This window comes from Harpegnathos saltator, unplaced genomic scaffold, assembly GCF_003227715.2.
Source record: "Harpegnathos saltator strain DR-91 unplaced genomic scaffold, Hsal_v8.6 scaffold791, whole genome shotgun sequence".
In the NCBI taxonomy this organism is placed as follows: domain Eukaryota; kingdom Metazoa; phylum Arthropoda; class Insecta; order Hymenoptera; family Formicidae; genus Harpegnathos; species Harpegnathos saltator.
In genome coordinates, this window is record NW_020230639.1 from 738381 (window position 1) to 765270 (window position 26890).

At 50.3% G+C, this 26890-nt stretch overlaps 1 protein-coding gene across 4 annotated transcripts in view; it reads right to left on the bottom strand.

The window, feature by feature from the left end:
- Positions 1–26890, bottom strand: part of LOC105189112 (amyloid beta A4 precursor protein-binding family B member 1-interacting protein) — a 141978-nt gene that overhangs the window by 51372 nt on the left and 63716 nt on the right. The window contains exons 1-2 of one of the 4 annotated variants that reach the window (XM_025306621.1): positions 19494–19703; positions 18097–19167 (exon numbers count right to left, since the gene is read on the bottom strand). The exons of the other annotated variants lie outside the window; for them this stretch is intronic. Coding sequence (XP_025162406.1) covers positions 18097–18216 — 120 coding nt within the window. The 5' untranslated portion in view covers positions 18217–19167; positions 19494–19703. Of the gene's footprint in view, positions 1–18096; positions 19168–19493; positions 19704–26890 lie in introns of those variants that run through there. 4 annotated transcript variants of the gene reach the window in all.

A 26890-nucleotide genomic window follows, 5' to 3' on the forward strand; every position in this document is an offset into this window, starting at 1 on the left:
TCTCTCTCTCTCTCGCGTGCGCGCGCGCGGGCGCATGTTCGGGCCTTGAAAACCGCGGGAATAAAACCACGGCGATGTAACTCGTGAAGCACATGAGTCACCGAACGCGGCCTAGAGAGAGGGAGAGAGAGAGAGAGAGAGAGAGAGAGAGAGAGAGAGAGAGAGAGAGAGAGAGAGAGAGAGAGAGAGAGAGAGAGAGCCCGCAACAAAAGCGTCGTTCAACGAAAACGCGCGGGTGGCCGTTCGTTTACCTAGCCACGGCGGCCACGCAGGATCCGAGGTCCTTCCCGGTGGGGTCAATCGCGGCTCGACAATGAGGAAGCGACTTTGACCGGTCGGTCGCTTCTCGCCTCTGTTCTTTGTCGCGAAAGATCAAACGATACAATTTCTATCTAAAGTCGTACGAATCTCACAAAGAAAATATTTCGTATCATTTAAGGAGATATCGCTTGAAGGATATAAATGATTATTAAGAAAGACGAGACTCCTCGAGTCCAACGAAAGGCAGAAAAGCAGAAATCGATATCTTTATCCAAAGCTCTGCTCTGTATATTTTTTTATAGGGTCGTATTTTTCCTACCCATAAATTACTACGTCACTTTGTGTTTCTCGGCGAATCGTAAATTGTCGGCGTCAGCGATTCGCTCGTCTCGAGGTTCCGTGTCTCTTTATTGCCGTAAACCGCAGTGTTTCAAGGAGCGACGTAAAATCGAGTGTTACGCAAACGATATGCATCGATCTCACGCGTACTTCCTCGTCCTTGGACCGTGTGTGCACGGGTGGTGAGCCTTTTTATTACCACCGTGAAGGGCGAGGCCCCCCAGGAATTTTACAAGCGCCGAAGGGTCTCGTGAGGCACGAGGTTACCATCGCGTAAACTATCGAAAGGGACTACCACACCGAGAGCGACTACCATCGAGATGGGGCACTCGACTTTTTGATCGTTCCTGCTGTGTCGCGAAAGCATCGCGTCGTGAAGAGCGATGAAAAACTCGAGGGGACAATTCCGGACAAATCTCTGTCGTTACTTTTTCGGACACTAAATTCTGGAGACGCGAGACCTCTCCGGAGTGTCTTCCAAAGTGATCTTTTTTTGTCTATCGGAAATGTTACTAATTGCTTGCGACAGAAAACATTTACATTCTGCCACTATTCACTTATGTACAGTTTTCGACAAATAAATAAATTATGGGCTTACAAACTTAGAAAGAACACTCTATGAGAGATAATAGAAGATAAATTAATATTTTGCACTTTTGTGTAGAAAAAGCGCGCTATATGTGGGATAAGAAATGCGAATTATTCCTTAATCAGGAATCACACAGGTATTTGTCAAATTTTTAAATTGCCTCATGGTAGCGACAAGATCAGTGTCAAAGCTGCGAGAATAAGTGTCGCAATATTCCTATGGTACGACCCGTAGTACCAGTGACCATCTTTTCAGAATAAAATTCGTTGAATATTCAAAGAGGCGCCTGCACTCGCTACTGCAACGTGACTAAACTACCGATGGAGTCTATTATTACTATGCGGTATTAAAGCGCGCCATCCGCGTGCGCGGCGCCATCGGTAAGCCGCGATCTCTCCCGCACGTCGTATCCGAATAATCGTCCTTCTCTCGCGAGGATCAAGTTCGTGAACAGAATGAAAGCGATTGCGGCGTGTTAAACGAAAACAAGACGCAGCTTAGAGGAGATTAAGTTAAATATCCGCTGCGTACGGCGGAAATGGAAAATGCATTCGAGGGAGAGAAAAGGGTTGGGAGACACTGTGCTTGTCTGCGATCCAGACGAGCTACTCTATCCATTCTCATTCCAATCGCGCGTGCGCGCGCGCGCGCGTATCCCAGGGGCGACAAAAGCGCAGCTCGAAGAGGAAACAACGACGAGCCGTCTGGACAAGCGGAAGTGACTACCGGCTGATGCGACGCGTTTCTTTGTCCGTGTAAAGCGAGACTGTACTATCGCGCCTTTAATCCCCCCCGTTACAGACTCAGACTCGGTAGTCTTGAGAAATCGAAGCCGAGATTGCGTTGCAGTAGAGCAAGACAGTATAGAACAAGACAGACTTTCTAAACGTAGAAAAGAAGCACTCTATTCAGTAATCTTGAAAGTGAAAAAAAGTAAAAAAAAAGAAGAGTAAAAAGGTAAAAAAAAAAAAAATAAGTAAAAATAAAAAAATAATTCTAACATCAAAAAGTCAGATATAATTATAATTTAAGAACAAAAGAGATAGAAAAGAAAAAGTAACAAATAACGTGTACGCAGAGCAGAATATATAAAATATAGATATGAAACTCGTGTTGATTTTGAGAAGCGAAGAGGCGAAGACGCGTTCTCGCAAGATCGCAAGAAGTCGCGAGTACGGACGACATAAGGGAACATTACCACTCTTATAACCGCTCGCGCATATTTAATCTGAGTTTAGACTGTGCGGACGCTAATTTAGTATCCCGTTATTTCAACACGATCCTCCAACTTCTTCGTCTCGGTGTGTAGGGTGAAGCCGCGGCGCGGCGGTGCGTTTCCCGCGAAGGACATACTAATATTGTCGCATGCTCGGCCGCTGCTTACGACGGCCGTAAAACCCGATATACCCTCTCACGTGTTGCTCCCCCTTCGCTCCGCGCACGATAGGGACAAGAAACTCGGTATTCATCGTCTCGTTTTCGAGGACTACTAGACGAGGAGCCGGTCGCCTGCACACGCCCACGGTCCTTCGATATTTTTACGCGGTTAGGCGTGGTCCCTCCCCGCCCGACCCTTCGACTCCCTCTCCCCCCCCTCTCTCTCTCTCTCTCTCTATCTGTCGTGCTCTCACTCGTATATGTCCCTCTTATGTGGGTCTGCAACGGGGACGAGCGACGAGATGCCGTTTGTTATAACTTATTGTGCCGATGCGCGTGGCTCGTTCCTCCTGTTTGCGTTGGCCGTCGACTCGCCCACGCGCTGCCCTCCCAGCATTTTTCACCGAACACATTCTGAACGGAGTCCCCCCTCCCCCCTCCTCTCTCTCTGTTGTTGCAGCCGAGGGTGGTTAGCCCGGACAGCCCCTTCGCTCGATTTTCGATGTACAGTTTTTATTTCCGAGCACGCCGATGGCTCGTGCGCCGCTGTTGCCCCCCGCTGTTTATTTTTCCCTTCAGAGGTATGTCATCATGTGCGGATGGGGGGGATTTTCAACGATTCGTCGTCTCGCGTGCCTGAGAGAGGGACGAAGATTTAATTGTTGAATATTGTTGGAAGACCGGAAACGGACCGGTTGGCCGGGAAAAAAAAAAAAAAAAAACAAAACCTTCCGCTTCACGTCGAATCTTTCCCCCAAAGTGGACTTCAATTATCAATTCAATGAAAATCCCATTTCGGAAAGAGAGATTGCTGTGTGCGAAAGAGACCATCCGAGACCATTCTTTTACGAGAAATTACCGCGGTGAAGTATTATTGTTACATCTCAGACTCGACGCTTCGCGCGCCGTGAGAAGATCGATCGAATTCGGAACGGCGATCGCTCTCAACATCAGCGGCTGTAATCATAGAGGACCGTGCGTTTCCGCGAGATCCACCGAGATCCACCGTGAACCGGCCGTGTGTTGATCGTAAATTCCCAATTAATCTCGGCCACGCGCCACGGGGGACACGCGTCGACGATAAACTCGCATTATCTATCCCCGACAGAGAGACGCGAATTTATTCCGCTCGACGCGGTCACGTTAACGCCGCAGTCGCACGCATCATTCGGGGAAGGTTACGAGCTAATCGTGCTGCGTCGCCTGCGTGCAGAGGGCTGTGTCGAGGGGGCTGTGTGCCGCCGAAATTTATGCACCGGCACGCGCCAATGTCACCGTCGCGCATACTGCTTCACGAAATTTCCGAAAGCGACGCGTCGCCTCCTCTTTCGTCTCTCGTTAATACGAAGGAAGGATTTTCCTCCCGAAGATCCCTGGCGAACAAAGTCTGATGAGGATGATGGGTGGAGAAAGATGGAGGAACAGAATGAAACATCATAAATCAACGGGACGATTAACCCACCGCAATCCCGTCGTCGAGTCTACTTCGACACGACGTTTTATTCTAAAATCCACTGTTTCCTATTCATTAATAATATCACCAATTTTAAGACAAAATAAAACCCAAAAAAGGGTTGGAAACGTCGCGTCGCGTTTATCGACAATTTTGGAAAATATACATGTAAACTCGCGCGTTCGACATTATTTAATTATGTTAAATTATAATTGTTGAATTATTGAATTATTTAATCAAACACGTACGTACGTGTAAAACGTACAACTTTTACACGGAAAGTGCAGTAATTATTTCTCAGGATAATCAGGATAACGCGAAATCCCAGTGTAAAACGCGAGTGATAAATTCGGTGACAATTAACGGGGTGTTTCGCGCGTGGAGGGACGTGGAGAGCGTTCGCCCGGCGTTCCGCCCGGCGGAATAGCGAATTATTTTCAGGAAACGCCGAATGATTGCACGCTCTTGGAATTATAACGAATACGCCGAGCGCGGCCTGTAAGCGGACACCGACTTCCGAGCTCGAGTCTTCCCAGCGTCTTCCCAACGTGCCAGCAGCCTGCACGGCGGGGGGGAGGGGTCGGAGAAGAGGAGGTCGGGCCCTCGTTATGCGTCTCTAAACCCGCCTAATCCGAGCATAAGATATTGTATTTTACGGCGTAATCCAGCGGACAATGCGCGCGACTCGAGCCGCGCGCTATTGTGAGCGACGACTCTGAGAGAGGCCGCGCGCGTCGAGCACTTTGAGGTGAAAATAAAATAACGCGCGCGTCGCTCTCTTAGAGTGGCTTCGCTAATAGCGCCATTGCCTCTCTCTCTCTCTCTCTCTCTTTCTCTCTCTCTCTCTCTCTCTCTCTCTCTCTCTCCCTCCCTCTCTCTCCTTACAATTCCTTCGCGCTCGAACGCGAGTAAGATGCAAATCGACCGGACCGAACGTTAAAATCGCCTGAGCGAGGGCGCGCTCAATTATAACAAATCGAGCAGCCATTCGTTGGCGCGATCGAGCGCGCCAACTTCTCCGCTTTCCTTTCGATATTCAAAGCGCCTCGCGTGCGCCGCGAGAGAGAGAGAGAGAGAGAGAGAGAGAGAGAGAGATCGTCGATTTCGCTATCTACAGGGTGCTCCGCAGTTTATCCGCGAATTTGTTCGCGAAAATTTTCGCGAGAATGCAACTGGTGGAAACAAACTTCTTCTCTTTGCACAGAGGAGAAACGTTCGGATAAATTAATGTGACAGAGTGAACGGACCAAACGCATTCCGGTCAAAGGGAAACTTTCTATCCGCTTCAACTCAGAGACGCCTATGACTCGTTGTTCATCGTCGCTCGCTCTTTCCCCGCCGACTACTTCTTTCCCCGTGTAAGAGATGTCAGACAAGAGACTGACGGAAATTACGATACGATACGAGGAAACAGTATCAGTTTCGGATCGACTTGCTGCGAGTGCGCGACACGTCTGGCGATCGATAAAATCGTGAGGATCGCCTGTGGGCGATTCGAGGGCTAAATAAACTATAATTATCCGTTGCGAAGGGTCCCCAGGGTCAATAGTAAGCAAACGATGCGGAACCGTTGTCGACACTATTTCGAAGCGCGGCAGCTGCGGGACTTTCGGGCGGAGCGTAACGCTCGACGAGCGATGATCGTCGTCGATGCGGCTTAGAGCGAAGACAACCGATCGCGAATTAAATGCGAGGCACGAAGGCAATTTACCGCGGCAGCTGCTCGACATCTGCCGGCTGCATTCTCCTTGCAACCTTCGCGCGAATCTAAGCGCGAATAGTTCGAGTTGGACGAGAGAAGTGGAACGCGAGCACGACGCTCGGGAGAATTCGCGCGAGAATTTGCACGATGAGGCGGCGGCGATCTTATCAGGCTATAAATAGAGGCGCGGTGAAAACACGGAAATAATCGAGATGATTACACACAGGCGGAATTAACGGTCAAACTTCTCACCGCGATCACTCGGTTTTTACGCACGACGATCGACGACGCACAGCCTGTGCTTGAACAAATGTCCGGCCGCGCGATGTCTCTTTCCTAACTGCTCTAGCAGCGTTGGAAGATATATCGAAATTACGGTCGAATTTATACGTAACGTAAATTCAACGAGAGATATCCCTAATAAATTATTAATTAACGAAATAAGGTTTTAAAATCTCTTCGGCACAGATATATTTTAATTTCATTTCGGTGGCTATTGTCTGATAATTGTTGCTGCAAACTTTCAGTGAAACTCAATCCCTTATCCCTTATTATTATTATTACATATTTAATGTACAGAGTTACACGTCCACTCCAGAATACCGAGTATGGAACAAGGAAAAAGAGAGAGTGAAAGAGAGAGAGAGAGAGAGAGAGAGAGGGGGGGAGGGGGGGGGAGAAAGAGATCCAACTGAACTGATAATCTCTGAATCTATACGTTCTCTCGTAGCTTATGGAACTTGTGAATCTAACAATCTATCGATCTACGGACGAACCCATCGGCCCGACGATTTATAGATCCACAGATCTCTGGATCGAGCGATCTATAAATTTATGTATCTGTAGATAGCTATCAGCAGATCGGCGCATCTCTATGCATTATTACGGTACGTGAAATCGCGCAACACGAGCGTAACCTAATAACCCATGAATATGTTATCTGCAAATTTGAACGTGTAGCGCACGCTCCATCGTACACGAGCGCTCACAACGAGCAAATTTGATTGACAGGCAATTAAAATCGACATTACTCGAATCGAAATTTCGGTCCTACAAAGAGATATATCTAACGTTACTGTCTGCCATTTCTCTTCTCGTTGCTACGTCTCTACGACTCTGAATGAAAACGCTGCAAGACGGTTTCTGCATCCCAAAGCAGTTTTCGCGTTCGCCGAGTTGCCGTTTGGTATTTTTGAAATTATATTCCTAGAAAAGTTCAATTTCCATCCTCCAGAAAAAACGTGACGGAGGCGACCGGTATAATGGCCGCAAAAGTTGCCACGTTTGTCACGCGCTATCGTGGACGTGCGCAAAATCTATCGGCGTTACATAAGATGTAATCAACGCGCGCGCGCGCGATGAATAATTCCGACCCTTTTTAATTAGCGGTAAGCGCGAATATCTCCGCGCGCATCGACGATCGTAACCGCCTCGATTTTGAACACGACCACGGTCGGCGGTAATTACGCCGTAAAGGGAGCACGGGGACCCGCGCCGGTCCCCGTGTCAATGAAACCGTCTCGCCGTCGAAAATAAAAACGCCCGTCGGCGATATATAGGGCGAGGACGATAAAAATAAGTGCACCCGGAGGGTGCCCGGGGTTCCTTCGCGGCGATAACAGATTAAGCGGTAGCGCGGCAACCTCCAACCTCGTGCCCGAAATAGAGATCTCGTGAAATATGGCGTCAAGATATATTCCGTACATATCGATAAACAGCTGGAGACTGTCCGCTGGATGTCGTCGAGGATCGTCCAACCTCGTAATGTAGCAAAAGGATACACATGAAAGCGCCCCTTCGCTCGAGATACCCGTGATCCGTGATTGCAGCGTGACACTGTTTAGGTCTTTTGCATCCAACGGGTCATGGAATGGGTCTGTCCTCGAAATGTGAGAGAGAGAGAGAGAGAGAGAGAGAGAGAGAGTGCAAGATTCGTGATTCGTGATACGTCATCCTTGCGATATAATTTCGTCAATTTTCTCATGAAAAAAGAAAGAGGCGCGAGAGGTTTGATGATCTTCGACGATTATACAAAAACCCTCGACCGGAACAGAAATTGGATAAATTAAACAATAAATAATTAATCGCGACAAACAGTCGCAATTTCTCTTTCGACGTGTACAACTTTCCATTATAGCGTCAGTTATCGACGACCACTCTGCTTTTCTCTTCAACGCGATAATGTCTCTTTTTTCGCTCAACACACACACACACACACACGTCAAAGTCCCGAGTTGGATGAAACGATCCATTATAGTTCACTCGATTCGTGCATTACGTCCGTTTGAGAACACGATCTCGGGGGGAGTTACCGATCGGCTAGAAAAGACGAAAGTCGCGCGAAAAGGCGGGCGTCAGAGGCGTCTCTAGAGGCGGCTAGCGATAGCTTATCGATCGTTCGATCACGCTCGAATCGATTAGAGTTAGATTCGCGTCCGCGAACAGCGGGAAGTCGAGAGCGTGGGAAGCGAAAGCGAGAGCCCGGATCGAAAATGCAAGCAGCCGCGCCTCCGGGCTCCGGGAGCTTCTCCGTCGGAGTCCACGCCGCGAAAAGAAGCTCGACTCGCGACGGTGGCTTTACGTGACCGAGCATAGACGGCGAGATTGGTTGACCATGACCTCGGGGACCCTTCTATCTCCCGTCTTCTCCAGCACGTACGCTCTTTGTTTTCCCTCTTCTCCCGTTCTCCCCCTTCCCCCTTCCCCGCTCTTTCTCTTTTTCTCTTTCTCTCGCCAAGCTCTCCTTCGCGCGACAAATCCGGTGGGGCGAGAACCTCGCTCGGAGAAGTTCGCTCCCAAAGTCCGAGAAAATTAGTAAACATCCGATCACTTTTCTTTCCAACCATTTTTTTCTTCTTACATATTTGTCGGCGCGAAACATAATCTCGCATATCTCCCACCCCATTTTACATTTCGTAAAGGTTGCTTACTTCGTAAAATGAGTCCTACATAATGTCACAAAGAGAAGTGGGAGAGAGCGTCTATCGTCTTATATCGTCAACTCGCACAAACATACATAGCAGTGTCGCAGAAACAGACATGTGGGATCCAGGATATGGATGGTCCAGACAATGGAAACATGTTTAGTATCAAAGTGCGCTCGCTTGGCACGACACACCCGCAGGACGAATCGAGCCCGGCACCCTGCGCGGAAAACGCGCCATACGGAATCCGCGAATTCGTCGAGAGAGAGAGAGAGAGAGAGAGAGAGAGAGAGAGAGAGAGAGAGAGAGAGAGAGAGAGAGAGAGAGAGAGAGAGTGAGAGGGGGGGGGAAGGAGAGAGGATTTCGCTTCGCACGCCACTCGTTTCGGTCGATTAATCCGGCTCGAGTGCCGCGCGGCGGCGTTGGTATTTCCGTGTGAGAAAGCACCCCTTTGTCGAGCCACAAGGACCGGCGCGGCGGTGGCACCCTACAATCGCGGACTGAATGACGAGCACGAGGAGAGCTCCGTGATCCTCCCATTGTCTCTACGTCGTGACGTCTTTGTACGCTTCCGATGAGATGCCGTCAAAAACTAGGCGATTATTCCGTCGAGAGATATTCTCCACGAACGATCGTCGCGGAGTACCACGAGATACGTGGAAATTGCTCCGTTTACGAATAACATCGGTGAAAGCGGTCCCGTTGCACGAAACATTATTTTTAACAATTAAATTTTGATTAAACAATAAGACTCTTACATAATTAAATTTATGTAAGACTATATATAAACAGACAACTACGGCCAACTTAGCCATTGATGGGGATAACCCAAATCTTAAAAAGAGAAATCTTGAGGCCGCTTAATGATCGAGTAGGCAAAAGGGCTCGGAGCCGCAAGTTGGCGCAATTTAATTTTCGAGCGGGAGTACGGGAGAATGCGTTTCTCCACCGCCGCCGCCGCCGCCGCCGCGCCGCGCCGCGCCGCGCCGAAACGGGCACGCTCGCGCCCAAAGCCCAAAGCCCAAAGCCCAAAGCCGAATCCGGCAGCGGCGGCGACGTAGAGAGCGAGCTCTCGACGAGCGAGAGTGAGAGGAGTCACATAAAAGAGCAGAGGGCTGCAGAAGAGATAAGTGCTGGCCATCCGTCGGCGCACCCATTAGAGACACATGTGGCTTTTCTGAACAGCGAGAGAAGGCGCGCTCGTCGGTCTTCCATAATGTTTCCCGTCGTAAGAAGACGACGTCGGGTAGATTAACGCTACGAAAAACGCGGTGGTGTGGTCGGGGCGAAATCAGCGCATCAATCAGTCAGACTCTCGTCACTCCTTTAACACTGAGAATTCAACAAGCACACGAACCTCCGAGGAGGACGATATGATTGATGTGTCGCGCATCGATCAGACGCCGTGTAAATTCTCGCGATTGTAATCAATATGCCCTCCCTTGATTGATCTCGCTGGTAATCTCAATTTCCAGTTCTACGCAATTTGCACGTCACGCGCGCACGCGCGCGCGCGCGCGCGCGCAAAATCAGCTTGCGTGTGCATTCGAGAAAAGTATAACGCGCACGCGGCTTTGAATCGTACTTTGTTCTTTGAGATATCTATTACTCATGCTGACGAGCGAAGAAATCGGCCAACGATAATATTCGATGATACACGCGTTTTCGGTGAGCGGTGTGCGTTTTCTCTTGTGTTTTCGTTTACACTCGTCGCGTCGTCGGACGCGTCTCGCGTTACGCTCTTATTCCGCGCGTTGGGGTTACAATGAGGAAGGCGATACCGCCTCTTCTGGGGCGCGGGGTTATCTCGAAGAACGGGCGAGATTGCGCGCCGTATAACGGAGAAAGTAAGAGAGAGAGAGAGAGAGAGAGAGAGAGAGAAAGAGAGAGCGCCCGTTAAATACGAAATGGCAATACCGGAAAGAGAGTCAACGTCGGGGCGTTTAGTCGTAGTAAATTCCGTCAGACCTGTTTACGAGACACTCCTCGCCTTATCAACGCCAAGTATCGATTTTCGACGAACCGTGCGCGATAATACCCACGGAGCTGGATGCTCCGATTTTTACTTTACTTTACTTTCATTCTCTAGGGATGAATATAGTTAGTAGTGATACGGTAGTGTACGGAGAGGGTCTGATCCTTATTAGCGTCGAGCAGATCCTAAGGATGTCGGCTCGATATCGAAAAGCTCCGCCAGCCTTCGCAGGAACGAACATTCGTTACAAGATTCTAATTGACGCGAGTTCTACGGGGGGGCATAATTGCGAAGGCGGTTTTGCGGCCGCGGCGTTTAATCGAGCCGCGATCGACTTCGAGGAAATCTCGCGGGAACCTTTGCGACCGTGTGGTCTCGTTCGACATCGGTCCTGAGACCACGAAGCGGTCTCTCCCTCCCTCTTTCTTTCTTTCTTTCTCTCTCTCGACTCGCGGTGATAAATGGCATTCCGGAGCGAGGGGACCTAATCAGCCCAGGTAAAGGTGCCCGCGCGCGCGCGCGCACTACATAGAAATTCCTGAGAGCGACAACGGTACTTTCGATCGAATTTACGGCTCGACGCCGCCGCCGCCGCCTTAATGGACGACGAATCGTCTTCATACGCCGTACATGGACTTGAATTTGATTCGACGTCAACGCTAGTTGACGTTACAGCGTCTCCAGTTATCTCGACTCGGCTGTCTCGATTCTCTACATCGTTGAGCTCGATGACGCGTGCTTCGACATTTATCGGGATTCCCAGTGAAAGTGTCATCTTACGTTAGAGTAATTGAAACGTTAACTCGTGTATCTTGAGGGATAATGCGCGAGAGAGAGAGAGAGAGAGAAAGAGAGAGAGAGAGAGAGAGAGAGAGAGAGAGAGAGAGAGAGGCCGTGGAGAGACTGTGGAAAAATAATGTTGCGCGAGACCCACATTGCCGGCTTTTTGTTCGATCGATTTCGTCGCGCGCCCGGCAGAGTTACTAAACGGTGACAAACATTCGGCGATCGGCACTTCTTCCAGACGTGCTCGTAATCGTTTAGAGTGTCCTTAATGCGGCGTCAGCGTTCTCGGCCTCGCGTTTAAACGCAACGAGCAGATGCTCGCCCGACAACTTACACTTCACTGGGCGACGTATACGTATATCCGGGAGATCGATCCCCCCCCCCCCACCTCACAGCTAGTTCGCGTACATTTCGCGAGGCCTGCTTCGGGAATTCTGCGACACGAAGCGACTCACTACGCGAGGCCGTGCGATGGCGGTGCAAAAACCTCGCCGGCTCGACGTGGGCGAGTGGTTATTATTGCCCGGCGCCAGACTGGAGGGATCTCCCCATGCGAGGAAGGCGCTCACGTGTCGAACGAAGGAAGAACGGCAGAAGCGATGTGGGAGAAACGGTGAGAGTATCGCAAAACGACGATTAATCCGGATGGAGGATCGCGAGATTATGACGGAGAACGTTTTCTCGGGAGATTCGTCGTGATGATCGCGCGCCGCAGCCGCTCTCAGTCGATGACGGAAATACATGTATTTTATTATATTTCAAGGTAGAAATATTTGGAATTTAACTTTAACCTCGACTCGATTTCGCAAATTTCGAGAGGTTAGTCTCGCAAACGTCGAGAGAGAGAGAGAGAGAGAGAGAGAGAGAGAGAGAGAGAGAAGGTAAATTTGCAGCGAAGCAAACTTGCGATAGTTCCAATTCGCGATAATTTGGGTTGCAGCAGAAGTGGAAAAAGTGAGCTTTTCGAAAGGAAGAGATAACGCGTGTTAAACGCGAACGCGAGACGCGGCGCAGCCATTACGAGCATGCGAGAAGCTCGTGCCAATTTCCTATTACTCAAATCAAGATAAAAACACGGCAGTTCCACCTCGACTGCGAGTTCTCCTCGCGGGGTGGCGGCGCGATAATTCCGGCCCCGCGCGCGCGCGCGCGCGCGCGCGCAGTATCGATCGGGCGGACAATGACGGGAGATAACCTCCGCCCCCGCGATCGCGCAGAGGGATGGGCCCGAATCCGCGCGCGCGGTGCGCCCCTCTGTCTCTGTGCAATAATGATCACCCGAGAGTGCATTCCACCGTCCGTGCGTGGCTGAGCGAGGACATAAATTCGCGTTTCTCCGCCTTCGAAGGGCGCCGTAACGCGCTTGTCCCGTAATCACGTTCCGACCGGATCGGAAACCGTCCGTCAACCTGCACGAGGCAGATGCGAGCTTTTCTCCCCTTAGATATGGGGAGATGATTCGAGGAGTTCTACCTCAGACGCGATAGGAAGGCGAATTCGAAGGCCTCGGCCTCGGCCTCGAAGGTTCTATATTGCGAGCTCGAGCGAAAGTTTCAATAAAAGTTTTCAATCTTTCCATCAGAGTGTCAAAGCCGCGAGCAAAACGCACTCCGATCTTCTGAGACACACCGAGTACGTGTGCGCGAGAGGAGGGCGGCGGCGAGGAGGAGCAAGGAAAAGAGAGCAAAAGTAAACGGGATTAATCCGTTCGCCAAACAAGCGTGACGACACCCGGCCGGGGTTCCTACCACGTGTGGATTAGATCTTTTTCTCCTTCGCTCCACGTGTGCGTGGATTAGATTCTGTTCTCGTTAGTTTGACGCGCGCGCGCCAACGCGCCGCGACGACGTCCGACCCACTTACCACCGACGCTAACAGCGAGAGCCCCAACTAAATCCGGCGTGGTGGACACGCGAGTCCCTTAAGTCCCGAGTATCCCCGAGGCCGAAAATAAAACGCGATAAATACAACGCGACGTAACGCACGATTAATAAAAAGAAAAAAAAAAAAAAAGAAAGAAAAAATACGGCCCAAAGGGCCGTTAATTTTCCCCTCGTTTCCACACCGCGCGCGCGTCGAGCACGTGTCGCAAAATGCAATCTATCCTCCCCTGTTTCTTTTCTCGGCACAATACCTTTTCCTCTCCCGAAACTCGGATCAACTTGCCGTCATGGCGGCACCGCCGCCGCCGCCGCCGATCGTCCATGACGACCCGATGTCCTCGAAAGCGAGAGGCTCAACGACTCGACTCGACTCCGCTCCGCTTCGCTTCGCTTCGTTCCGCGGCGGCGACCAGCACGACACGTCACGGACAATGACGAGCGGACACCTGAAACTGCATGCACGCGCTCGACGGGTGCATCTTTCTTCCGTAGCTGTCGCTACGGATTATGATAATGCTCGTTTTCCTCTCCCGGGCGCTTCGCGGCGCGGCGAGGGTCGACCGACGAGGGTGGCAGTCACGACGGGATGACGCGTGGGGAGGGAGTCGCGCACGCGGGGCGGATTTCCCGGCACGAGACGGCCGAAAAACAAGGGTGGTGGTACCAGCGGTGAGTCATACTTCATCCCCGACGTGGCCATGGCCGCTAGGGTGGAATGGTGACTGGTCGCCTATCACTCCCCATTTTCTGCCTGCGGACGAGCTCCCAGCGACAGACACCCTCGCTCTATTCCGCTTCTCTACTCTTTATTTTGCTCTCCCCCCATTTCTCTCTCTCTCTCTCTCTCTCTCTGTGTGTGTGTGTGTCTTTCCCTCATTCCCTTTTCAGCCCTCCTATCCTGCTATCGTTACTGTCTCTTACTTTCATTCTCTCTCTCTCTCTCTCTCTCTCTCTCTCTCTCTCTCTCTCTCTCTCTCTCTCTCTCTCTCTCTCTCTCTCTCTCTCTCCCAGTCTGATTGAAATTATATTTCAATCTCCAGGCAACTCCCCGTTGTTTCGGCACGCACTGCGGGCTATTTGAAGGAGACCGTGCCGACGTGAACGTGTCGATTCGCACGACGGAACGCAACATACGCAGCGACGAAAGTCGCTGTTGATGTTAACTTTCGGCGTCGTTGTTGAATGGCAAATTACGGCAATTCTGAACTTGAACTTGCTCGAACGGAAGCGGTTTTCCATTCTGAGGTAAACTCGAATGAATGTACGGGGAGACCGAGAAATATGAATTCTCGATATTTCGCGCTTGAAGGAACCAACTTCGAGAGAGTAACTGATCTCTTGTTCCGAGAGCTCGCTCAAGTTTGCTCCTTACACCTATTTTCTAGGAGAATGTCTTTACGCGATATTCAATTGAGAGAGAGAGAGAGAGAGAGAGAGAGACACTCCAAGTTCTTCGCGAACATGACAATGAACACCGCGCGCGCATGAGTCACCTCTTCCAGAGCGCGCCTCTCTTCCGCGACTCAACAAACAATCACATTAACGAACATTCTTCCATGCGCCGCCTTTAGAGCGCTCGATGTACTGCAGGATGTACACGGACGATAAGACCAGCGCGTGTGATAAACGAACTCCTTTTTTTTCCGAGCGAGTAATATACTGGTGTATTACGACGAAGGTAACGCACGCCAAGTGCCGAGGTATTAAAACGATCGTATCAGAAACGTCATGCGCTTCGGGGTGGATCCGGATCTCGTTATTTCCGGCCTTTCGGCCGCGAGTACATTGTCATTGTCATTATCGTGACTACGCCCGGGTTAGCAAAGGCGGTATCTGTGGCAGTAGACACCGTTGTTGTCTACGTTAGCCAAACTACCTCCTTCTGTTCTTGATTGCGAGTCATCGCGACTCGCTTCCGGCCGGTGTGATCGTCCGGGAGATAGCAGGAAGCGGATTAACAAGATACACCACGAGGTGGAACGACCAAGGTGGAAAATGCATCGTGGAATATATTCCGCTCAGGCGTGTACCTTAATCCCACCGAGACCGGGGATCGATGTTTCGGTTTTGACTAACAAATTTCGAAGCGTTTTACTTACTACGGCCAACCCTCCTGCTCCTCCTCTCCTTCTCTCCTTTCCGCTTCCTTCTTCTCCTCTTTCTCCTTCGAGGACGCAGCTGGCGCTGAATCATCGCGACTCTTTGCGAGCACCTCGGCGTTGCCAGGGTTTCCGCAGGCAAAGTGGCTTCGAGTAACTTATCGTTCGCTCTTATCGAGACTCCACCGCAAGACGAGAGAACGAGAGAGAGAGAGAGAGAGAGAGAGAGAGAGAGAGGGAGGGAGAGGAGCGTCGACGGAAAACGCAGAGTTCGCGTGACTTCCGTGAACTCTGCGCGCCGCCGCGCGATCTCGATAATCGCTGATATATCGACCTTGTGCTTTTCTTTCTTTTCCTTCATTTCCGCCCGAGTCGGCACGTGGCCAACGCTCGGCGGAGACAGCCTAGATCGGGTACCGCGGAACTATCGCGTTTCCTCTCTCGGTTACAGGGCACTTTGAGGCCCGTCCAGTTTGATTTCCCGTCGGCGATAGTTTTAAGGAGGGGAAACGATCGTCGTGACGCGCGTGACTTTTCATTTTTTTTTTTTTCTTTAGCGTCGGACGTCCAATCTAAACGTCTGATATCCACGATATCCAGAAGCGAGCTCCCGCTGAAATTGAGAGACTGAAATGCAGAGATTTCCCCGCTTTCGCGCAAGCGTTGCTACAATATTAACCGAATCGCCGCGCCGGCGCACGCGTCCGTCGCCGCGTATTCTCGTCATTTCCACTTTCGTTGGACGCGCGTACCAGGATTCGCGGCATACAGCTCGACTCCCTGTATATGGTTCAGTGACACCGTTTTCAAGCGGTTAGATGTCACGACATTAATACGAAGGAAGAATGATACCCGAGCGACGTTCGATCCGTGCCCCGGCGCGACCCCTTTCGCGCGTCTCGCCATTTTCTCGCATAATTCTCTGATTTATCGCCGCGAGCGGCTCTTTGTCCTCGTTAAATGTTTGCGCAGGCGCGCGCGCGCACGCATGCACGCACGCACGCCGCATGCAATTTCGCCCCGAGCCCCGGGAAGTAACTCCACCGACGGGTAGTAATTCAAGCGGCCACTTCAGGAGGCAACAATAGACGTAACAGTAGATTCGTCCGTAATTTTACACTCGAGCCCATTTTCTCGCTGTTGCTTGCTTGCTTTTAAGGCCGATTCACGCGACACCGTTTTCCCGCTTACGGCCAAGTGGAGTGAGTGCAAGCCCTGCGACCCTTGGCGCGCACCGGAGAGAGAGAGAGAGAGAGAGAAAGAGAGAGAGAGAGAGAGAGAGAGAGAGAGAGAGAGAGGGAGAGAGAGAGAAAGTACACGGTTTACCGACGTGTCGCGGAGCCAACTGTGATGGTCGCTAACTAAAAGCGCCGAGTTACTTTCGTCAACAGTTGCTGACAAATTGTGATTCTTACTGTTTCCGCAATAGAGAACACGCACGATTCGCCTCGCTTTACAGCCTATCCCCCATCGAACGCGCAGATCGACCGCGACAAGCGACAAAGTGAGTCGATATTGCTGAGAAATTTGTCTAGTAACCATAACATCCGTTCATTTGTCCGCTTTCATTAATACTATTGGTATCATAATTATCGCGTTCAGACGAGACTGCGACAGCTGTGCCGGAAGAGAGTCGTCGCGTATAACACGAGCTTCACGCTCGGCACCACTCGAAGCGCGGCAGGGTGTTGTTGGGAAAAAGGGACGTCCGCGGCCACATATAATCGAAGGGCCTAAACGGTCAGAGCACTTTTGCCCGCCCCGATAATTACCTGCAGAAAATTCGAGGACGGGGAGACGTCGTGCGCGACAGTTCTCGCCGGTGCTTTGCTGATGCCCGCGCGGAGAACCCGCGGAGAAGACGCGTTGTATCGCGCGAATGTGCATAATTGCGCGTTGGTAATCGGACTAATGACGGTGATAGTTAGCAGCGTGCGAGATACATGCGAATTATCGATATTCGCCGTGTGCGCAAACGTCCGCCGAGATACACACGTGATATACACACACACACACACACACATGTACAAACCTACCGAGCCGTACCGAGCAACGATAATCGCGACCATGGCGAATGGTCGATAACGGCGTATTATTAACGTCCATGGACACGTTGAGATATTCCGTCGAGGATCGTCGTGGTTTTCATGCTGTTATTAATACGACTGTTATTAAAGGAGCGTGTCTCTCTCTCTCTCTCTCTCTCTCTCTCTCTCTCTCTCTCTCTCTCTCTCGTTCTCTCAAATGAAGATTTCGAAAGAGAGAGAGAGAGAGCGAGAGAGAGAGAGAGAGAGAGAGATGGAGAGAGAAAGAGAGAGAGAAAAAGAGACCTTGTCCTGTCCAGATCGAAATATGCAAATTTGTCCACCTTGACTGGCGCGACGTCAGAGATAAAGAAACGCGACAACAATATTCGCCAACGCGGATTGCAACGATGCGCGTTGAATCGCGCAGTTGCTGCTGCGCACGATGGCCCTTTGCTTCATTTTAATTGACTTATTTTAATTAACGCACTCGCGATTTGTCGTGACTGGTCGATATGGCAGGATAAAACTGATTTATACCATTACCATTTAAATTAATGTACCAAGATGAGAGAGAGAGAGAGAGAGAGAGAGAGGAAGAAAAAGAGAATATTGTATGAGGATATCCAACACAAATTCTCCGGATAATTACAAGGCAATCGCAGCCTGAAAAATCACACGTACCATTCCCTCGTCTATGGACACGTCTTCCTCAAAGTAACATTCATCGTCGTCTTCCGGCGTCAAGGCGTTAGAAGCTTCCTGCGGCTCCTCCTTGACGTCCTGTCTTCTCATCCAGTCCATCACGGGATAGTCTGATTTTCCTCAAGTCCCGAACGCAAGACTCTCTGTTCTTCCGGCCTTTCACACCTCTCAATCACGTGTCTCTCGAGTCATCGCTCTCTCGACTCGACTCTGTCACCACTTTCTCGCGGTTCGTCGGAGGAAAAAGAAAGAGCAAGAGACACGGGGAAAACAACGAGCGGCGAGCGGCGAGCGGCGAGTGGCGAGCGCGTCGTGCGGTTTCGGAATCACGAAAAGCTCGACCCGGCCTCTTATCGTTTATCGGCCACGCTCCGATTACGCGGAAGTTACGCCAACGGCCATAGCTGACATTTGCAAAATGTCAGCCTCCTCCTCCGCCTCCTCCTTCTTCTCCTTTTGCTGTTGCTGTCGGTGTTGGTAGGATGCCGGTTGAATATTGTGCTAACGAGACACGCTTGCCGAGATTGCGGCCGCGGCAGGCGATCGATAGTGCACTTCTCTCTCTTGCCTCGCGATTTGCACGTGCTACCCGCTACGCGCCGTACGACTCACCGGGGAAATATAGGGAAAAAAAGTGGCACGCGTTAGCCAGCGCTTGCACTCTGCTCTTGCACTCCCGGATCAATTCGTCCTTGCACTCGCGCCTTTCTTCATCACGCTCTGCTCCCCAATTGACAGCCCAGGATGGACGCCTCGCGAAGAACGAACGGATTCTCTCTCGGCACGCACAGGGGAACGGAGACCACTCGCTCGCTCGCTCGCTCGCTCGCTCGCTCGCTAGTCGCACATACGTCGATACCGCTCGGTGTCGATTCGAGGACTGCGAGGACGCGCGGCCGAAGATGAATCCTGCATCGGCGGCGCGGGCGCGCGGCTCGACCCTCGCCCTTCCGCTCACGTCGACGAATTCACGTCGACGAGGGCGAGTTTGATCGGCACTTGTCAATCTCGTGAGCGTCCGGGGAATCCGATTAGCCGGTGATGATGAATCTTACACAGGAGTGATGGGTGGATCGATATATCGATTTTGATGTGTGTGACGCGCGAGTCCGCTCGATTATGAATTCACGTCGGGCGAAAGTGTTGCGCGGCGGTGTGCGCGTTGCTCTCTCGTTGTGTCAACGTCGCTCCACAATTCGTCGTGCTTTACGTCAGAATACACGTGTGTGTGAGTGAGTGTGATACGTATTCTCGTGTCTATACGTGTGCATGTGTGTGCATATGCGCGCGCGCGCGCGCGCACCGCGCGCAACACAGCCGATGGTGGCAATTCGATCAGTGACCTTCGAGGAGAATCCAGCTGGACGCGAACTTACGTCAGCGATAATCAGCGGTCGCGAAACCGGGGGTAGAATCGCGTCGTTGTCGGTCGGCCTCGGTGCAGCCTCCTCCTCGTCCAGCGGCAGGATCACACGCGAAGAAACGCGGCGCGTCGTTAAAACTGCAACGCCAACGACGTTGTGTTATGTGGTGTGTAATGTTGCGCGCTTGTGTATATGTGTGTTGCGTGCGCGCGCGCGCACGCCCCCGTGTGTGATACGTACGTGTGCGTGTACGTATGTGTATCGGCGAGAATATTCGCGAGAGATTATGCGAGAGAGAGAGAGAGAGAGAGAGAGAGAGACGCGCGCGCAGTCTCGCATGTGCACACGAGCGAGCCACGGCGGCGGTGCAGCTGCAACTGTGTGTGCAAGCTGGGAATGCTGGAGGTGGTATGGAGGCGGCTTGGTGGGCGCACTCGCTGCCTGGTCTCTCTGTTCTCTCTCTTTCTCCTTCCCTCTCTCTCTCTCTCTCTCTCTCTCTCTCTCTCTCTCGCTTTCGCTCTCTCTCTCTCTCGCTCTCGCTCCACTTCATCCTCTTTCTCCTTCTATTCAACAGCCGGGGTCTCTCCCTCCTTCTCTTTTCTCCTTTCTTCGTTTGTCGTTCCCCCGAATAGGTCTCCCTCATCTTTCTTTCTTGCTCTAACGCACCTCATCTGGTCGGCCCCTACTTTGGCTCTCCTATCCTTTTCTCTATTTCCCTCTCCCCCCTCTCTCTCCCTCTCTGTCTCTTTCTGTCTCTCTCTCTCTCTCTCTCTCTCTCTCTCTCTCTCTCTCTCTCTCTCTCTTTCACTTCGAAACCCCCGCTGTACTCTCCTTCCCTCTTGCCGAGGGGAGTCTAAATATCCTCACCGGTCTTCCTCGGTGAGTATTCCCGTTCTCTCTCTCTCTCTCTCTCTCTCTCTCTCTCTCTCTCTCTCTCTCTCTCATTCTTTCTTCTCCTCCTATCTTTGTCTCTTTCTCTCTTCAATTACAATTGTATTTTTAATCTTGGAAGATTCCATGACCTGGGACTTGTTTCTTTTCCTGATCTCTCTCGATGTGTCTCTCGTCTGTGTCTCCTTTTCTTTTTCTTCAGTTTTCTTTTTTCGTCACCTTTTCACTGTTGTGTCTCACAGGATACGAGGTGCCCCCGTGAGAGTTGCACTCCCGGTAGTTTTCCCAGTTCTTTTCCTTCGCACGTCGCAGTTAGCGTTCTCGCGAAGATTCAGTCGTCTTTATAGTCGTCGTTATAGTCAGAATTGCTCATTCCTTCTTTTCTCTCTCTCTCCCTCTCTCCCTCTCTCTCTCTCTCTCTCTCTCTCTCTCTCTCTCTCTCTCTCTCTCTCCACCCTCTTCCCCTTTATCACTCCATTAGCTCTGTCTCCTTCTTATTTACACTCCCTAATGTCCTCCCTCCCTGCACGACTTTCTCTTTCCTTGTTTTAGACCTCGTGTGTGCCTCTATCTCACTCAAACTTACATTCCATCGTCTTTCTTTCTTCAGCTCGTTCTCCTAGAGCTACCTTCTCGTTCTACACGTTGTCCTTCTCTTTCCCCTTTTCTCTCTCTCTCTCTCTCTCTCTCTCTCTCTCTCTCTCTCTCTCTCTCTCTCTCTCTCTCTCTCTCTCTTTATCCAAAGCCGGCCGGAAAGCAACGACTGCGGACAGAGCTGAACAGAAGAGAGAAGAGAACGTAGGGGAAGGGCAAGGAAAAGAGAGCGTTCCAACGAGGGGGTGGTGGTAGTGGTGGTGGTGGTCGAAGGTACATCGCGTTTCTCCGTCTCTCTTTTCGCAGCCAGCATCCCTAATAGGACCCTCTCGCTCTTTTGGTGCCTCATCCACCCCCACCATAACGTGGTCTCCTCCCTCTGTAGGTTCCATGACCCCTTCCCCTTTGGTACCATGGCGCTGCCATGGGTTCAGGGACGATCCCATTTCAGCCAAGACCTAGGCACTGTCCTGAAGGGTCCCGTAACCGGCGCCTTTGTTTTTACGGATACGTGTTGATTTCAGTTTCGCGCTTGAGATAAATCGCGCTTTGTGCGAGTTAAATTTTTAACACGACACAAAAAATAAACTAACCGAATACCATACGATATAATTTGTACAATGCCCTAAGAAATCCCAAGTTTGTCTAATTTTTCGTTCCTACGTGTCATTTTTCAAATATTATTCTCAGGTAGATCAGTTTTATCGAAACGTTTCTCGATTGGGAAGTAAAGTAGAAAGATATTATATATGCGTCTTGGACAATTTGCAGTACAACTGCTCGTAAAACAGAACATTTTCATCTGGAATCTATTTGGAATTCAAATATATTTTATAATATAATCTGCAGCTAATAGTCGAGATAATCTATCCTTTGAATACGTTTTTCCTCCTTGAACGCAAAGCAATTAATTACGTTGGGATATGCATCGATAGCCATCGTCACGGAAGGCTGGGAAATTCGATCTCTCGTAAGGGAGGCCGGCCGTAGAGCGCGGAGGTCGAGCATCTCGCTCGCATCGTGCACATACATCGACTTCATGGGACTAGACGCGCGCGAGTGTGACCATCGTAAAATCGATAATCGAAGACCTACCTCGTAGGTAGGTACGGAAAATATTGCGTAAGCGACGTTTCGGCGGTCACGCGTCGCTGCACCGTAATGAAGTGCGGGTACATCCCTGGATCTGCGGACGAAACGGAGCAGGGATGAACGTTGACCTCACGGAACCAGATACCGATCGGTCTGCTTCAACAGAACCAGAAGCGAACGAGAAGAACACTTTCTCCTACTTCAAGAGCAATGTTTAATTTATAAAACGAGTGAAAGACTCATATATTTTCGAGTAGAAATATTTTATTTGAATATCTTGATAGTCGGGAAATCTGATGAGTTTGAATCACGTTAGCTTTCATACAGATCCGCTCCTGAAAGGGAGAGGCCTGACGTACTATACTAGCACGACAAGGAGATATGAAATGCTAACCTAGGGTACAGGGCGTAAGAGAGAGAGAGAGAGAGAGAGGGGGGGGGGAGGAGAGAGGATAGAGAGGGACGGAGCTAGAAAGGAGAAGGGTAATGTTGAGAGAGGGAGAGAGAGAGAACGAGCGAATGTCCCTGGGAAGGATAAACGTGTCGCACGGAACGAAGAGAGATAGTTTGCAGTGACGTACCAAGCAATTTGTGAAATAAACTTTCACAAATAATTGAATATGACGATCCGGATGTTTTATCAGCATATGTCGGCGCAATTATATAGTGTTCAATCAGGTATTCATTAGGTATTCAATTGTTAAACTGTTTCTGAAGGATGAAGAAAATATCTCAACGTTCATTCCTTTTATTTAGCGTTCAATAATATACGTATAATTTGTTAAACATTTACGAAAATTATTATTTGAAAATTTTAATCGCTCAGAAAGTCGCTCGCGATCGCTTGAGAAATATTTCTCGCGCGCATCCGCACGCACATTAAAAACTGTCCAAAGGACAGAATTATTACTCACGGCTCGAGTAAAACGTACCTTTTCTAACGTAATCGAATAATCACGCGATGACATGGCGCTACCTGAACTTGAAATTTTTTCATCTGTCAAAATTGTTCGTTAAGTTTCCGAATACCAACGCGATGCCTGTTACATCACTGGGTCCTCGGACACAAGACGGAAAGAGACGGAGTAACAGAAAGGGACCAACCAAGAGACAGCGAGAGAGAGAGAGAGAGAGAGAGAGAGAGAGAGAGAGAGAGAGAGAGAGAGAGCGGGGGGGAAGGAGAGAAAGAGGAGAAGGGTAAGATACGTGATGCTGGAACGTGTGTGTTAGTCACGGGTTGCCCATAGCAACCCACGCGGCTAATGCACGCGTTATAGGCGCCTCGTACAGGCCACGATATACAGGATGTCTCAAAAGTATCGCGTATTTTTTCCAAGATGTGGATATCAAAAAGCCCGATTAATAACCGGCGATCCTGTCGGCGCGACGTTCAACGTCAAAGATTAAGAGATCGGCTATCGATCGAATTTTCGCGGAAAAGAACTATAAGCAAATTCATCGTACGGAATATGCGTGAGGGGAAGATGCGTGATTTCAGACGCACCTTGTACACATACGTGCGGACGCGCCGCGTACTACGTGATACGCGTCCCCGTACACGCGCGCGCGCACGTGCGGCACACTCTCTCGCGTGCTGCGCACACACGTGTTACCGAAGTTAATTGATTTCGCCTCCGACGGCCGCGGCATGATGTTGCCACTCGATCCAAGCACGCAACGAAACCGCGTTATCGGCTACTGAACTGGCAGATATTCGCGGAACATGGCTGCTGGTCTATCGGAGGTCGCGAGTTGGGGGAAAGACTTTTATTTCCCGCACCCGTTTACGGGCAATCTGTTTCTTGTGCTTCGTATAGGGCGAGCTATTTTTCGGATCTGATGACGAACGGCTGCCCGAGAGCGATCGCCCGAGGGGAGATCCCTCGTGTGTAAATTGATTGAAACAAATTTATCTTAATATAGCGGCTCTCTCTCTCTCTCTCTCTCTCCGGAGCGTAACATGTGAACGAAAAGTAGTATAAGTGCAATTTCAATCGATACACCGGTGTATTCCGTCGGTAACTCGTTATAACGAGCAGTGTACTTAATAATTAACGATTTGAGCGGCAAATAAATATCGCGTCAACGCGTCACGCGCGAAAATGCATGAAAGCCGCATGCAGCCTATCCGCTGCGTTTCTCGATCTATGGTTATCTCGCGGACACGCGCACGACTGGCTTTCGATTAATTTTTCCTCCAACTATCGGCCCCGGTTAACGACGGAGATAACAGGTGAACGCGGCATGAAGTCATCGGTGACCGTGGAGGAGGGGGGGGGGGGTGCGCGGTGAACGGACCGGCCGCGGCGCGGCCTCGCGTTAACTCGCGAGACTCGGTTAATGCGGCGCCGTTGTTTTCCTTCCCTCTGTACCGCCGTGTGTCCTTTTACAAGCGAATAATCCCTTGCGCAATAATCTAACTAACACGACCCGATCGCTGGACAAAGATTGCCGGTGAACGAGTAACGCGGTTGGCCATTAACTTTCATACGCTGCACCTCGCGACCTTCCGTGCTACGCGTATTCGCGCGGTATCTCGCCGAGATATCTTCATCTCCGAGCTGGAGAGAGAGAGAGAGAGAGAGAGAGAGAGAGAGAGGGAGACATTATTTCTGTCGTCGAACCGGCCCGAAGGAGTCCGCGCTTTATGATGCACAATAAAAACGCGTCAATACGCGCAACGCTGAATGCGCTTCCGAGAGGACAGTACAGGATGTTGCAGAGAAGTGCAAATTATAAAATCCCGTTAGGATAAAGTCTGGCTTGATCGAGCGAAGGCACTTCATCCATTCGCTCGTAAATCTTGTTACGTTCGAATAAAGGTGGAGGCTTCCAAAACAATATAATCAAATTAATAATTACTCCAATAGTTGATAATTACTAAATAATAATCGCTTTGAGATTAATGACTGGCAGTTAATCGACAAGTTTTCTCCCGTCCCCAATCGCTCGTAATCCCCATTGGAAGCGCGTGTTCCTTAGCTTGGACCTCCCGGTAGCTAAGAGCAGCAACGGCTGAGAATTTCCAAGCATGTCGTGGAGCGAGAAACGTGCGGGGGATGGCGGACGCAAATCGTAAGACGTAATCACGGCTCGATTCACGGCGGATAAGTCGCGTGTAAGTTCGCACAATACGAAGATACGAGATGCTGTGTCTCGAAAGCACACATTCATTAAATATATAGCAGTTACCGATATTCAATCGTATATTCAATCCGACGATGTCTTTGTCGCGATATTTCGGAAGAGGTTTTCCCGTGTCGGGAAAACTCCGCCAGACGGCTCATAAATAACTCCTGAGGCCGGGTTAGCTGTTATTAACGCAGGACGCGCTGGCTTGCCGCCGATCGATCAAGCCTCGGGAGCGAGGAAACGCATTAACGTTTCGAAAGCCGGAGCGAACTCGTCGTCCGAGGGAGTCGCGCGGGGGGGGCCCTTCCTTCCGATGTATTGTTTCCATTCGCACCTATCCGGGGCCCCTCCGACCACGGATGGAGGTGGCGTTTAGCTCCCACGCTCGCGGAGGAATTCGAAGCCTTCGTACGTCGGGCCCATTCTCATCCGCCGCATTCGGCGGCGGTGAATCTCTCTCTCTCTCTCTCTCTCTTTCTCTCTCTCTCTCTCTCTCTCTCTCTCTCTCTCTCTCTCTCTCTCTCTGTCTTTACACATGAAGCTGAGACACGCGATGTCAGAGAGATGCAAAGCGGTATTGTTCCCGTGAAACGTAAAATTGTCGGTATCGGTGTACCGTTTGAGCAATCTCAGATAAATTTCTGTCGCGTAAACCATTTCACTTCAGTCAACTCTTTGCGATCCAGCACAGGTGTTATCAACTTTTCTTTCTATTCGTCTAAATTCACTTACTTTGTGTGACGTATATCGTATAATTACTTTAATATTTCGCTGCCTTGACAAACGATAACATACCAACATATCCAGATGTCTCGAGTACACCAAGGTGTAAGAAGATTGCTTTGTGGAATGTAGGTGGAACGGAAAGCAACATCGTCGAGATAGACGCGACATAGGATCGCAAAGGGTTCAAACTCTTTATCGATGGCTGATTGACTCGTTATCACAGTCGGATTTGTACGAATGTAGAAAGGGTCGGTCTAGAATCGGTCTCGACCAAGGTTACGACGGTCGGCAATCGGTGGTAAAGGGAGAGAGGGAGAGAGAGAGAGAGAGAGAGAGGAGAGAGAGAGAGAGAGAGAGAGAGAGAGAGAGAGAGAGAGAGAGAGAGAGAGAGAGAGAGAGAGAGAGAGACGCTCATAGTTGCATTACGTGTGCTCGCGACCAGATATCCCGCAAATCCATAAATCAGGCCGCGCGGCGTAAGAGGTTTGTGCAACGCGCTTTCGTTGCACCATATCATGCGCTCAATAACGCGCGAAAGCGTTTTATATCCCCCGACGACCGCTCGTTATTTCGTCAGTGTGGCGATACCTTTATACATATATACACTCTCTCGTCAGGGTCCCCCCCTCCCCCGTGATTCGGCCCCCGGTTGCGATAAAATCGCCGACCTGGAATTCGCGTTCGCGCCGACGCAAATTTTCTACACCACTGACGCGTCTTTGTATGCGCGCCCGTACGACGAATAACGATTTGCCTTGAATTTTTAATCTCTCTATCAGCGCGGCATGGTCGGTCAAATAATAAAATTAATTAATCTCAAATAATAAAATTAAAGTCAAATAATAAAATTGACAAATTTCTTATAGAATAAATCAGTATTCATTAACAGTTTTCATCTTGTCGATAAAAGGTCTAAATATTAAATGTATCACTTTCTTCTTGAATGTCTCGTCGACTTCCCGAGTTAAAAGCGC